Genomic DNA, 13,303 nt, shown 5'->3' on the forward strand with positions numbered 1-13,303 from the left:
TTTTGGGTGTAGTTTCACGATGCTGTGGTAATCCAAGAGCAGAACTCCTTAGCTCACAATAGATGATACACACAGACTTTTGTTTATTTTTTTGGCAATTATTTTTTAGGTGCATGGGGTCAAGTTTTAAAAAAGGGGTAAAATCGACCACAAATGGTATAAAAACTGTTTCATTACATGAACATCTTAAAGGTCCAGTGTGTAAAGTGTTTAGTTCATTATCAAAATCTGTGTTGCCTGTTCACAAACTTGTCCTTTTTCATGAATATTGACCTCCACCATCAATTCCAAGTATTCCTTTTGGCTTGAAATGTTACATTTCCATTCACATGAACTGGGCTAGACGTTCCATATTTATGCACCATCTTGAAATACATTAGCCGCTAAGGGACATACAGGACATACTGCTCCGCCTTTCGTGTTTTCGCTGTCACATGATAAACTCACAGGTGCTGCTAATGCTGCTAAAGAGTTATCGTAGCTTCCCGGAAACATGGAGGACCACACATATTCAAAATCCAAATTTCAGGAACAGGAGTCTTCTTCTTCGCCCAGAAAAAGAAAAAGGAGATTGAAAAGAGCAAGAGACCGGCTTTTTGAAGCGTGAAGGCTACCGTAGCTGTAATACCTAGTTTGATCTGCGTGGTGAGAGAGAGTTGATTGCGATATGTGATCTCAACGCTAGATGGGAGGAATTCCCACACATCGGACCTTTAAGGGTTATAATTTAAAGAATGACAATGATGATACCTACTTTTTCCCACAAAATGTTTTTGTAATTTTGCCGAAGGACCACCATAGTTCTACAGTTAAAACCTTTTGACATCAAAAGAGTCTACTTTGACATTACAGCTAATTGTGTTCTCCCTCCATTTTTAAACCACAGAGTGAAAGATGTTAAAGAGCTTGAAACTCACACAAACGTACCTTCAATTTTAAAAAGAAACAAAGGCAAATCAACTTTTTTTTTCCAGTTACTGATTGTTCCAAACAAGGCATTCTGTCTTTGGCATTTCTGCTTTACATCTATGGTGAAATACAGGCCAAGCATGAAATGAATTAGAAATAAGTAAGATATTCTGATGGTAGTAAAAAAAAAAAAAGTAATGAGAAATTTGCTTCTTAAAGAAGAAAATGCATCCTTCTTGGCTGTGAAGATATGAGGTCCTGTCAGGGATTTCACAGCATCTCTCTCCTTAGCATGAGTGCACACAACCGATCGAGTGTGCAACCGAAATGGGCTAAAGGCAAACGGGTGCAGCGGTTCGTGCAACCCCAAAGATCACACTCTTGTAATGTGCTATTCTGAGTCTCCATCTACAAGCCATATCATAATCATTTTTTATTTATCCCAATGCATAACTATTGCACCCACACAGTCGCAGCTGTGTGTGACGCTGTGTTTAGAGAGGTTTAAGCAGCAGGCAGCAGTCATGTTTTCAGCCCTTCACTGACAGCAGCAACTCAAGTAGAACCTGCTCCTTTTTGATAACTCGCACATTACCATGCCGTTTTAGCATAACCGTGTTATGCTCGCATAATGAGATGGAGCTGTAAAGTGTGGAATAAGTTGTCCGGCATTTAAGTGACGGTGAGGTAAAAGTACGACGTGTTTGTGTGTGCACGTACCGTGTGCCTTTTTTAATTACACAAATTGCGAGGACGTTGTTCGGGGGAAGCACGTTCCGTGGGCGGCCCGTGAATTGTAAAACAGCGGTGACAAGTGCATTACATGTTGTTGTGGAAGCAAAGGTCAGGATGTCTTGTCCTCGCCAGTCATCCAGAAACTGCTGCAGCATACAAAATAGCATGCACATAGAAACTTGTTTTTTTCTTTCTTTTAGACTGCTTCACATTTTAGATTTATTGCTCTTCATGGAAAATATTTACATATATAGTAATATCATTTATTCACGTCTTTAAAATTCTACATGCATATCATGCAAGTCTACTTTATTATCCTCTGGCCTTAGATATGTAAAAAGCAAAATACTACTGCGGCTAACACAGTCCCTGATTTCCATAATGCGAATGAGATGCAGGATTATTATTAGGATTCATACCTCTGAATGTCTACGTGGCTTTAGACGGAGGCCTGAGCTTCATTACTGTTCCCCGGCTCAGCCCTCACTAGCCCCGGCAGCACACATCACAAAGGCTGCTCTTTATCCTCCGAGTCGTCCCGGAGCCGCCGAGTCCCGCTCGCTGCTGCAGGAACCCAGCTCTGCACCACCACCACAATCCCCGTCCAGCCACCCAGGTTCCAACCCCAGCCAGCCACCCACATCCCGCAGTCTGTGAAGACCCACGATGGGCATGTGCAGTGGTGGAAGAAGTATTCGGATCCTTTACTTAAAGTGTAACTCTCGCCAAAATGAAACCTAGGGTCTTTTTGTGAATGTACCCGAGTCAAACTTTAGTTTAAAAGCATATCTAGGACGGAAGCGTGACTTATATGATTTACCGTATTTTCGTTTTTCGGTCAAATGGCCTTTTGAATGGGAGTGATAGGGGCACTTTTATGCTAGCCTCAAAATAGCTATTTTTAAAACCCTAAGAAGTAGGGGTGGTACGGTTCACAAAACCCACGGTTCGGTTCGTATCACGATTTTATGGTCACGGTTTTCGGTTCTGTACGGTTCTTGTTATTTTTTCTTTTAATCTTTAACACTCCAGAAATATACTTATGCATATTATATATAAAAATGTTCCCACACACCAGACTTATATGACGCTGGCGCATCCTCCAACTCCGGGCAGCCTTCCTTATCTCTCCCACTTGCCATTCTTACACGTGACGTGACCTGCAGCACTGCACACTCCACCGTTCTCTTAATACATCCATGCACTCCAGTTGAGGAGCGTTCGGCTCGGCGCCTCTCAAAATCTGACGAAAATCTTTTAAACTGACCTTTGTTGATCTGAAATGAAGACAGATTCAGCAACTGCACGGCCTATTTCTCGCTTCAAATTTTTTCAGAAACATGTTTCGGTGAACTATTTTCGTAAAATACGAGATCGTATTCTGAACGAGCCGCCATTAGAGTCTGTTTTGAAATTCGGGAGCAGCCAGATCCACGTGACGCGTTCGTCCAATCAGCTGCCATGGGTTGCGTTCGTCACGCTCATCCCCTTGTCATTTCCAGTAAGTCTTTTAACACAAGTGTCGAAAGTGGGCACTACGGCAGTAAGTGGTTAGTGTACATTAACAGTGTACTGACGAACCGTGCGACCCACACGCGCTCCTAACCGAGACAAGCGAACCGAGCGGTTCGGATGTCTTTTCATGAACCGTACCATCCCTACTAAGAAGGCTCGACACAACATGAAACTTTGCTCTAAGTATCACCAGGGGCTCTACACCTTAACGAAACGATATCAAAACAAGTAGCCCCAGATTTAGTATATCCCTTGTTCACCGGTGTAGTGAAGGTGTAGAGTCCCTGGTGATAATTCGAGGGGGGTGGGCCAAAATGTATTGTGAACCTAAATTGATATGCGGGCCGGATCAGAATGTGCGAGGGGCCGGATTAGGCCCGCGGGCCTTGAGTTTAATACATGTGGTGTAAAGGAACAGTTGTGTGTTTAATGATCTAATCATTTCAGATGGACTTGTAGGCCCTTATATTGTTGGCTAGTTTCATTTATAATAAAACATCAGATTTTATAATCTACATGTGTTTTGTGTGCAGAAATCTTAATGTGTAAAGTAACTAGTAACTAAAGCTGTCAGATGAATTTAGTGGTGTAGAAAGTACAATATTTCTCTCTGAAATGTAGCGGAGTAGAAGTAGAAAGTGGCATGAAAAGTGAAGACTCAAGTAAAGTACAAGTATCTCAACATTTGGACTTAAGTTCAGTACTTGAGTAAATGTACTTAGTTACATTCCATCCCTGGCAGGGAGGCTGTCTGTATGTCCTCTGATGGAGAATCCGAGAGACAGAGATGGCGACCACTGGCTCCCATTCAACATGCTCTGATCAATAACTCATTGAGGGATCATGCAGGCCTTCCTGTGTAATGCATTTCCCTAATTATGAGCGTGGCCTCCACAAACCAATTGGTTTTTCTCTGGCTTAGCAGCTAAACTGTTTGGAGGCTAGGCCAACTCCTTGACCTCTAAACTGGAAGGATTGGCTAACTGGAGGCATTATACGGATAGATATGAGCTAGCTTAGTGATATTGATTCTGCACTGTCCAGAGATATCAGGCGTTTTATAATCAATAACTCTTCAGGAATCGTTCCTATGGAATTTCTCCTGCTTTAGAGGAGATTTTAAAATCCCATCTAATGGAAGGAAGAGCTATCGGTGAGAGGAAATGTAATGATATGTATGTATGTATATATATATATATGAATAAAAAACCATAAAAAGCAATTCACCCTGCTTATGCAGTTCACATGTTTTATATCCCTGGTTGCCTGATTTCTCTATTATATCGTCAAGTGGACATATTCTGTCTTCATCAACTTTGCTTTCATGCAGCATGTCTGATTCAAAGACCCACCATAAACCTTTGATATGTTTTTTTTAAGGTTGTAAAGAGCTCACTTAATTTTTATTCAGCTTAAACCGTCTGTATTTGAAATTGCAATGGCTTAAAGTGATGGTTCGGAGTAATTTCACCCTAGGGTCCTTGCACCATGACCTCGAGCCAAACACCCCCCCAGAAACTTTTTTCACCTGGGTCGAACATTGGGAGAGTTAGCGTAGAGTAGTGTAGGATACACGTAGGGTACAGATTTGATCATTGGCAAATTATCAAAGATGTTTTATCAATATTAATAAAGTTATGAATATGGTTATTAATAACTTCGTCAAATCGACAAACAATCAAAACGGGGCACCACCCTGCAAGTCAGGGACCAATAATCAAACTGTGGAACAGTCTCATTTCTATAGTGATCCTTTAAAAGGAAACAAAGGAAGGTGTGATTTCGAGCACGGACCTGTTCGACCAGCAATTATTACAATAAGTACACAAATAATCACAAGCAACTGCTAATTAAGTATAATCGAATTTATTAACGTCATAATTATCAGTAGCCAATCAATAATCCTTTAATAATAAAACGTATATACTTTTTACAATATCACAACCAAACAAAACAAAAACAAAGCAGCATATGTCATGGACACGTCTGTGTCTGGGCGTTGTGTGTGTGTGTGTGTGTGTGTGTGTGGAACAGTGAGTGAAAGTGGAGGGGGGCAGTGTCGAAATGTAGTTCTAACACAAAAACTACAAAATGGCTACTCCTGTGAGCTGCACAAAACTATTTAGCCTCAAGAGGGCGGTAGTGGTGCTGGGTGCACGAGGAGGGGTTGAACAGGTCGAGGGGGTTGCTAGGCAACGCGCACGCTTAACCCAGCCCTGGTCATGTGTTAGCCTGTTAGTTCTGTACAAACGTAAGCAGACCCTACGTGGTTAAGCTAGCAGCGTTAGCTCGGGAGCTACGTGGCTATCTTGTGTCCGTGTGCGTTAGTAAAAGGAAAAAGAGTAAAGGAGGAAAACACTCTGATCTTAGTTATCGATAATGGCCAGCTCCCTCAGCCACTCAGGTCTGGACCCCACGTGTAGTTAGGACAGACTGAGACTTTTGACTTAGCGAGGGAAACGGCCACTATAACCACTCTAGTGGCTAACAGCTGATTCACCGCGATTATCTCGCGGACAGTAACTAACTCCGTGAAAGGAGTGATTTAGCAGGTAGCGCTTACGGTTTTACCCAGCTACTTAACACAACATAATCAACAGTATTGTGATCAATGATACGTTCACAGAAACAGATTAATAACCAGATATGGGCCAATACATGATTACAATCACAGATCACATTAATGGCAACAAGTGGTAGCGAACCCTTTGCTCATTAATAAACAAACCAAACACACTAGTTCTAACGTCTTACGGTACATGTGTTGTTTGTAGTTAATCTCTCGCCAGAGTTTAACGATCCGTTTCGTCCAGAGCAGTAGACGACACGTGATCCAGGTTGACGATGCAAGAAGAGCGGAAAGTCCTTTTCTTGAATCCAGGCTGATTAAACCCGCTGCAGATGTGAGGAGATACTGGGTCAGTATCCCCTCGGATCCCTTGTATATCAGAAAGATATAAAATGTCCCAGCTCAATCTCGACCAGCGAGGTGACGCTGGTTAAGCTAGTCCGGACTAGTGCACCTCCTGTCAGTAAAATGGATTACCGTGGAAAGCCAAGAGACACAAACGCCGGCAGCTTTTATCCTTCCTCCACCTCCTAGTGGCGGGGTGGTGCATTCAAAGGCCCGACAGCCAATGGGAAAAGCACAACCTTGTCACAGGTGTGAAGCAGTTCTTTGTCTCACCACCAGTCTGCCTTGCCCCTCGTGTTGAATGTAGAATCCCCATTTTGGCGACTCTGCTTCCAAGTGGTGGCTTGTAGGAGTTTGGTGAAACTGGCTTTGGGATTCACATGTAGGCCAAGATCCTTTGTCTTGCCTTCCCTGTGTCCCTTGTCTCTGCAGTCAGCTCAATCTGAGCCATTTTCTGTTAAAAATCAATGTTTAACCCCCTGCTTGGTCCCAACAGTAGCGTTATCAGCTGAATAGCTTAGCGCAGGGGCTAATGGACCCACGTTTATCTCGTAAATGACCTCACTAATAATGCCGGAATGATACCAAACGTCTACACTAGTACATATAGGTTATGTACTCATAAAACGATGGATTGTAAAGTTTGTAAGTACACCAGAAGTTTATATAAATAACACTTGCCTGCTGGCTTCTGCTCTCTTGCTGTTGTTGTTGCTGTAAGACGAGTGCTTAGGACGTCTAAAATTACATAACACCGAAAGAGATGCAACAAAAATATTTTTAATTTAACTTTTTTTTAAAGTAAGTGCTGTAGTATAACTAGCAGAAGACAAGTAATAATTGAGGTAAGTTTGGAGACATTACCTTATTTAATCATTAAATTAATAAATATTTTTGTTGTATCTCTTTTCGGTGTAGTAATTTGTAGACGGCCCTAAGCACTCTTCTAACTGCAGGTAGCAGCAGCAGCAACAGAGAGCAGAAGAGAGCAGGCAAGTGTTCATAAACTTCTGGTGTACTTACAAACTTTCCAATCCATCGTTTTATGAGTACATAACCTATATGTACTAGTGTAGACGTTTGGTATCATTTCGGGCATTATTAGTGGGGTCATTTACAAGATACAAACGTGGGTCCATTAGCCCCTGCGCTAAGCTATTCAGCTGATAACGCTACACTACGCTAACTCTCACAATGTTAGACCCAGGTGAAAAAAGCTTCTGGGTGAGTGTTTGGCTCGAGGTCATGGTGCAAAGGACCCTAGGGTGAAATTACTCCGAACCATCACTTTAAAGACCTGTTCTCTGTTACATAAAATACTTGACTAAATATGCAACAGTTAAAGTTCAGAAAAATATCCTTAGTATCAGTTTAACACTCAGGGATTGGGTTCACATCACATCTGTTCTCGCGCTTTTAAATGTAGATAAACTCGGATTGGTGCACAGAAGTATGCAACATCCCATTTTTCCAGCTAAGCTGTGCCCAAACCGGTGAGGAAAGCTCCGATAAAAACACAAATAAAAAGATCTCTAGTGTGAACTTTTCTAACTTTGGCAGAAAATAGTATGTTCATGTAGTATGACATGGCTCAGAGTAAGATTCTGATATGCTAGCCTTTCAGGGCCTGTTAAAGGAACATGCCGACTTATTGGGACTTTGTCTTACTCACCGTATCCCCCAGAGTTAGATAAGTCCATACATACCATACCCTTCTCATCTCTGTGTGTGTCGTAACTTTGTCTGACGCACCCACCGCTAGCCTAGCTTAGCACAGATCCTGGAGGTAACCGGCTCCATCTAGCCTACTGCTCCCAATAAGTGACAAAATAACGCCAACATAGTTAAAGCAATAGTTAATATAGTTCCCAGTATGTATAGAGAGCCGAAGTCACACCCTTCTACTTCCGGCCAATGGTACCTATCTTTCGAAAAATTATGAACGAGGGTCAATGGAGAGATAATAACTATTTTTCGATATCATTTGAATTGAGCCATGGATTACAAATATGATGTTCGTCAATTTAAAAGATAATTTTTCAACCAAAGAAAGTCTCAGTATATTGTTAAACTGTTGAAGTATAAGACTGTGAAAATATGTAATTAGAAAGACTACACTCTTCATGGATGACCTCACGCTGAAGCCACGATGTCTCTGTGTATCGTACCGGGGGATGTAACGTTACTCTAATGAGCAGAGGATCTTGCTTGTTCTTTTGCTTATCTGCTGAAAACACTTGACTGGATAAAACACAGCAGTTAAGATAACGTTACATGTGTTGTTTAACAGAGCTAAGCTAGCTAGCTAGCTAGCGAGAAAGCCGAGCATCAAGCTAGGTGAGGTAGATTGTGTGAGACGGGAGATGTAGTTCACCGAGCGGTTTCACACAAAACTTAGTGGTCATATGACAAACCTACGGGTAACTGAGACTTTCTTCGGTTGAAAAATTATCTTTTAAATTGACGAACATCATATTTGTAATCCATGGCTCAATTCAAATGGGATCAAAAAATAATTTGCTTCTCCCCGTTCACTACCGTTCATATTTTTTCTGAGTTAAGGTCCCATGAGGTCCACCGGAAGGGTGACTTTGTGACTTTGGCTTTCTATACGGTTAGAAGATGGCTGTGTCTCATGTGACGTTGTTATTTGTACACGCTGTGACTATACAAATCACAACATGTAAAAAGGAAAATGTTGGCGTTATTTTGTCACTTATTGGGAGCAGTAGGCTAGATGGAGCTGGTTACCTCCAGGATCTGTGCTAAGCTAGGCCAGCGGTGGGGGCGTCAGACAGAGTTACAGCACGCACGGAGATGAGAAGGGTATGTATGGACTTATCTAACTCTGGGGGATACGGTGAGTAAGACAGAGTCCCAATAAGTCGGCGTGTTCTTTTAAGGTTTGTGAAAATGGCTTATTATTTTGAAATCCCACTTTATCTGAACATTAAGTGAATATATCTTAAAATTAAAGCTGCAAGCAGCGATGGACGGGCCCTCGCGCCTCTGTGCGCGTCGGGGTTACCGGCGGACGCCGCTCCTTGCGACCGTGCATTCGCGCAGCACTTGGACGCTGCAAATCGTCACCAATGAAAAGGGAACTCCCCGCTGAGTTCAACGATACCTCACACAAGACTCTACGTCATACGGTTCATTAGCTGTGAAAGGGGGCGTGGCCAACTTATAGGGGGCGGGCCAAACCTTTACCAATAAACAAGGAAGTCTCTGCTGAGTTCATTGATACCTCACATAAGACTCTACCTTAAATGGGTCACCATTTATGAAAGGGGGCGTGGCTTAAGCTTAGGGGGCGGGTCAAACCATCACCAATGAAGAATGACGTCTCTGCTGAGTTCAATGATACCTCACACAAGACTCTACCTTAGATGGGTCAGCATTTATGAAAGGGGCATGGCTAAAGCATAGGGTGCGGGCCAAACCATCACCAATAAAGAAGGAAGTCTCTGCTGAGTTCAATGATATCTCACACAAGGGTCTACATCAAACGGGTCATTAGTTATAAAAGGAGGCGTGGCTAAAGCTAAGGGGGCGGGTCAAACCATCTCTAATTAAAATGGATGTCTCTGCTGAGTTCAGTGATACCTCACACAAGACTCTACCTTAGATAGGTCAGCATGTATGAAAGGGGGCGTGGCTTGAACATAGGGGGCGGGCCAAACCATCACCAATTAAAAAGGAAGTCTGTGCTGAGTTCAGTGACACCTCACACAAGGGTATCCCTTAAACGGTTCAAATGTTATGAAAGGGGGCGTGGCCTGATTAAGTGGGCATGGCTATATTATAGGGGGTGGCTCAGTATCACATGTAGACCACACATTCTGAGTTTCATGCAAATCGGATGATGTTTGTCATATAAGGCGCATTTCCTGTTGCCAGCGGGGGGCGCTATGACCAAAAGTCAATTTTTGCCTGTAGGTGTCTTCAGGCCTGGACCCTTGACAATCAAAATAAAAGCTCGCTTCCCATGCCATCCGTCCGGAATAAAATACGTATTAATAATACGTTTTTGCGTCGACTATCATGCTAATGAATAAAATACTTAAAATATATTTGGTGTTTAAGTAAACAGTAAGATAAATGCAGACTACCATGCTAATGAATAATATATTTGGTGCAATATAGAATATAAAAATAAAAAGCAGTCTTGGAAAGAGTGTAACATGTTTATTTTAGAGAAACATTGATGCCCTCCAGAATCCCCTCTGGTCAGGTCAACAGGTTCCTGAATGAACACATTTAACACTTATTTATTTTGAGAATTCATTATGTAGACAGTTTGTAGTATTTTGAGGCATCAAGTTTACTTCATTCACACTAACCGACTGTTGAGGAGGGATTGTCCTGGGCCTCTTTGCCTCCTCCTTATCCTTATCTGCTATTATCTGTACACAGACAACAATTATTTAATTGTCACAGGGTAAATACATACAAATACATATTTAAAAATATTTAAAAGTCAGTAAAAAGTATGCATATGAAGTGGGAGGTTTGGATCCAAAATACATCAAATCATATAATAAGTAATCCTCAGCATGCAGGTCACAACATCGTCAACAACTATCAAAATGTGATTCTTACGATGGGATCTTCATATTTCCTTTTCTGTGCGAACCTTTAAAACAGACAGATTTTCTTAAATTACATGTTAGAGATTAAGAAGAATAGTAATTACATCTATATGTATAATTTTGGCTTTGTTATACATTTTTATGTTACAGTTGTAACATCCTGACACACCTGACAACTGAATGACCAGACAGGAGCAACAGGCACCACCATGTCCTGATTGTGTCCATGTCACCCTAGAAATACAACATTTTAAACAATGAAGTCATGTTCTACAAAACCGTACTGTAATATGTCTGTAGACTTTCTGGGCACTTACAGTTGTGAAGTCAAAATCTGCCCCCAGCACAATGTAAAGAGCATACTGTAATAAAAAAGAAAACGTATTGGTCTGTACTAGTCTTGGAAAAACATACTAAGCTATATTCCCCTGGTATTTAAATACAATAACAGATCCACAGCTAATATGTTGTCAGGTAAATTATATTTAACACCATTAAGTGACATTTGAGGACAACACACAATACCATTAACATGAAGATCCCACAGGCATTGCCATCTTCCTGTCTTGGGAGACCCTGAACATCAGAAATACAGTAAGACAGTGTACAACATTCAGCACAGCTCATTCATGGAAAATAAACAATAAAATACGTAGAAACCCATTTACTTTGATGTCCTTGCTGTATATCACAGTCCATTCTCCTGGGATAATCCTCTGTGCAAGATCGCTGCAATTAAAGTATTAATCAGCATTTTATTTTCCAAAATTCCTTAAACAGATCTAACTAAATATGTTATTGAACAACTTAATGTGGTCAAGAACAGACCAAAAGCACCTAGAATAACTTTAACAACTTTAACCCTTGTGTTGACTTCGGGTCAAATTGACCTGTTTTCAATTTTTGTATGGGCCGTAGAAAACAACCGTAGAAACAACCACTGAAAATGTACAAGGGTTAAATCCAAAACAGATGGATTGAACGTCTGAACTTAATGAGTTGAAACCTGCAAATCTGAATGTAACGTTGATCGCCAAAGCCAACTGAGGCTTCCAGATGGAATAAGGAGTCTGGGAAAAGGATTTGTCTCTTTCTCAGCTTCAAAACCTGTACACATATTTTTAGGAATATTAACATAAACGAATGTAATATAATTTCTCAAATTAAAGATAAAAAGGTTTCTACAAAGAAGAAAGTAGATTATAATAGTAAATCAGTGCAAAAGTAATGGTAATAATAAAACTGCAGACGCACACAGAGCATGTAGTGTCCTGGTTTCCAAATAGGTATGAGGACAAAATCCTTGTTTGCCAAATCGTTCTGAAAGACATATCACGAAGAAATAGAAAAGCAGAACAGATCTCAACCTTTATTTTTTTAAACAATATAACTATTTAAACAAAATTATATATATATATAAATAATAATAATAATAATAATAATAATAATAATAATAATAATAATAATAATAATAATAAATTACGGGGAAAGATGAGGTATCCGGACAATGTGGTGGTAGCCATGTTGGTACCACGTAGCAATCCACTGCATACACATCCTTTTGCTGATGGCACATATATCATTGAAATTCAACTAAGTTGGAAAGACAACATTTATCATTGTATGCTGTATATTGTAAACTAAGTAATTTACCTGTGACTGTGCTATTTGGGTGATTATCTGAAAACAGCAATTTGCTATCTGTATGGAGCATAAAAAAAACAAAATATAAACCCAAGGCAAAACCGTGTGCTATACCCAAATAACTTGTTAAAGTTGTGCTTACTGTGGCCTCCAACTCCCGTGCCAAGCCCAGAGTCAAAAAGTATCTGCGTTGCAAGGTAACTTGCTGCACTTTGGTAAACTGGGTTCGTATAATTGTTTCATCTGGATTTCTTTTGGGGTCCAAGACATATTTCAGCTAGAACACACGAACACACACAAACACGAACACACACATTAAGAGTACCAACTTTGTGTATGTACAGTATGAAATCAAACCTACCATATTTTTTTGTCGTGGACTAGGTTTCAAACCCCAGCATGATCTCTGTGGCTGTATGTCACACAGGGAAGTTTCCCTTTCAGGAGTTGGTCCTACAGGTTAAAGATGTAAAAAGAGATTATTTTTCAAGCCTAACAAACTGATCAACCCCAATATCTGAAATCTGTTTAAATGAGTCCTACCATCAAGATTTCTTGTGGGTTCCAATGAAGTCTGAGTGCCCAATAAAGTCTGTGGAGCTAAACATAGCAATCAACAGTAGATCAAATACATCCTGGACTGGATTGTGACACTACATTTTAAACAACTGTTATCCTTATGTTACCTGCCACTGCCTTCCCAAGTGTGTCCAGTGTGATACTGACATTCCTCACATTTCATTTCATCTTCTCAATGGTTTGTCTCTCTTTTTTTTCATTGTGGTGATGAACAATGTTTCGCACCAGAAAAATGTGAGCTGAAGGCGACATATTGTTAATGAAATAATTGTTCTTCCGCATATTTGCGAAGAACTGTTCAGCCACTTGGCTGTTGAGCTGACCTGCAAGCTCCGGTACAAGTTCAATTCTCCTGAGCATGTCCTTCTCATCCTTGCTGTTACCTTCATGTAGCTTGTCACACAAGACATAATGT

General features: G+C 40.8%; 1 protein-coding gene across 1 annotated transcript; it reads right to left on the reverse strand.

Moving 5' to 3' along the window:
- Positions 1-2,149: 2,149 nt before the first annotated feature.
- Positions 2,150-13,029, reverse strand: LOC120551946. Its single transcript, XM_039789544.1, has 16 exons — positions 12,996-13,029; positions 12,853-12,909; positions 12,671-12,762; positions 12,452-12,586; positions 12,319-12,366; positions 12,149-12,229; positions 11,920-11,985; positions 11,672-11,772; positions 11,334-11,394; positions 11,191-11,241; positions 10,983-11,027; positions 10,835-10,899; positions 10,676-10,709; positions 10,417-10,479; positions 10,277-10,319; positions 2,150-2,295 (listed from the first exon to the last, which is right to left on the reverse strand). Exons 3-16 carry the CDS (start codon positions 12,671-12,673, stop codon positions 2,150-2,152), a joined length of 942 nt encoding a protein of 313 aa, XP_039645478.1. The 5' UTR covers positions 12,674-12,762; positions 12,853-12,909; positions 12,996-13,029.
- Between the last annotated feature and the right edge of the window lie 274 nt (positions 13,030-13,303).

The sequence above is a fragment of the Perca fluviatilis genome, chromosome 2 (genome assembly GCF_010015445.1).
Source record: "Perca fluviatilis chromosome 2, GENO_Pfluv_1.0, whole genome shotgun sequence".
NCBI lineage: Eukaryota > Metazoa > Chordata > Actinopteri > Perciformes > Percidae > Perca > Perca fluviatilis.

What these genes read in the sequence shown, in the direction of transcription:
- LOC120551946 (XM_039789544.1), bottom strand. An exon ending in CCCAAATAGCACAGTCACAG is followed by an intron (nt 12,230 to 12,318) that starts GTAAATTACTTA and finishes ATGTGCCATCAG; the next exon opens with CAAAAGGATGTGTATGCAGT. An exon ending in GTGGGATCTTCATGTTAATG is followed by an intron (nt 11,028 to 11,190) that starts GTATTGTGTGTT and finishes TTTTTATTACAG; the next exon opens with TATGCTCTTTACATTGTGCT.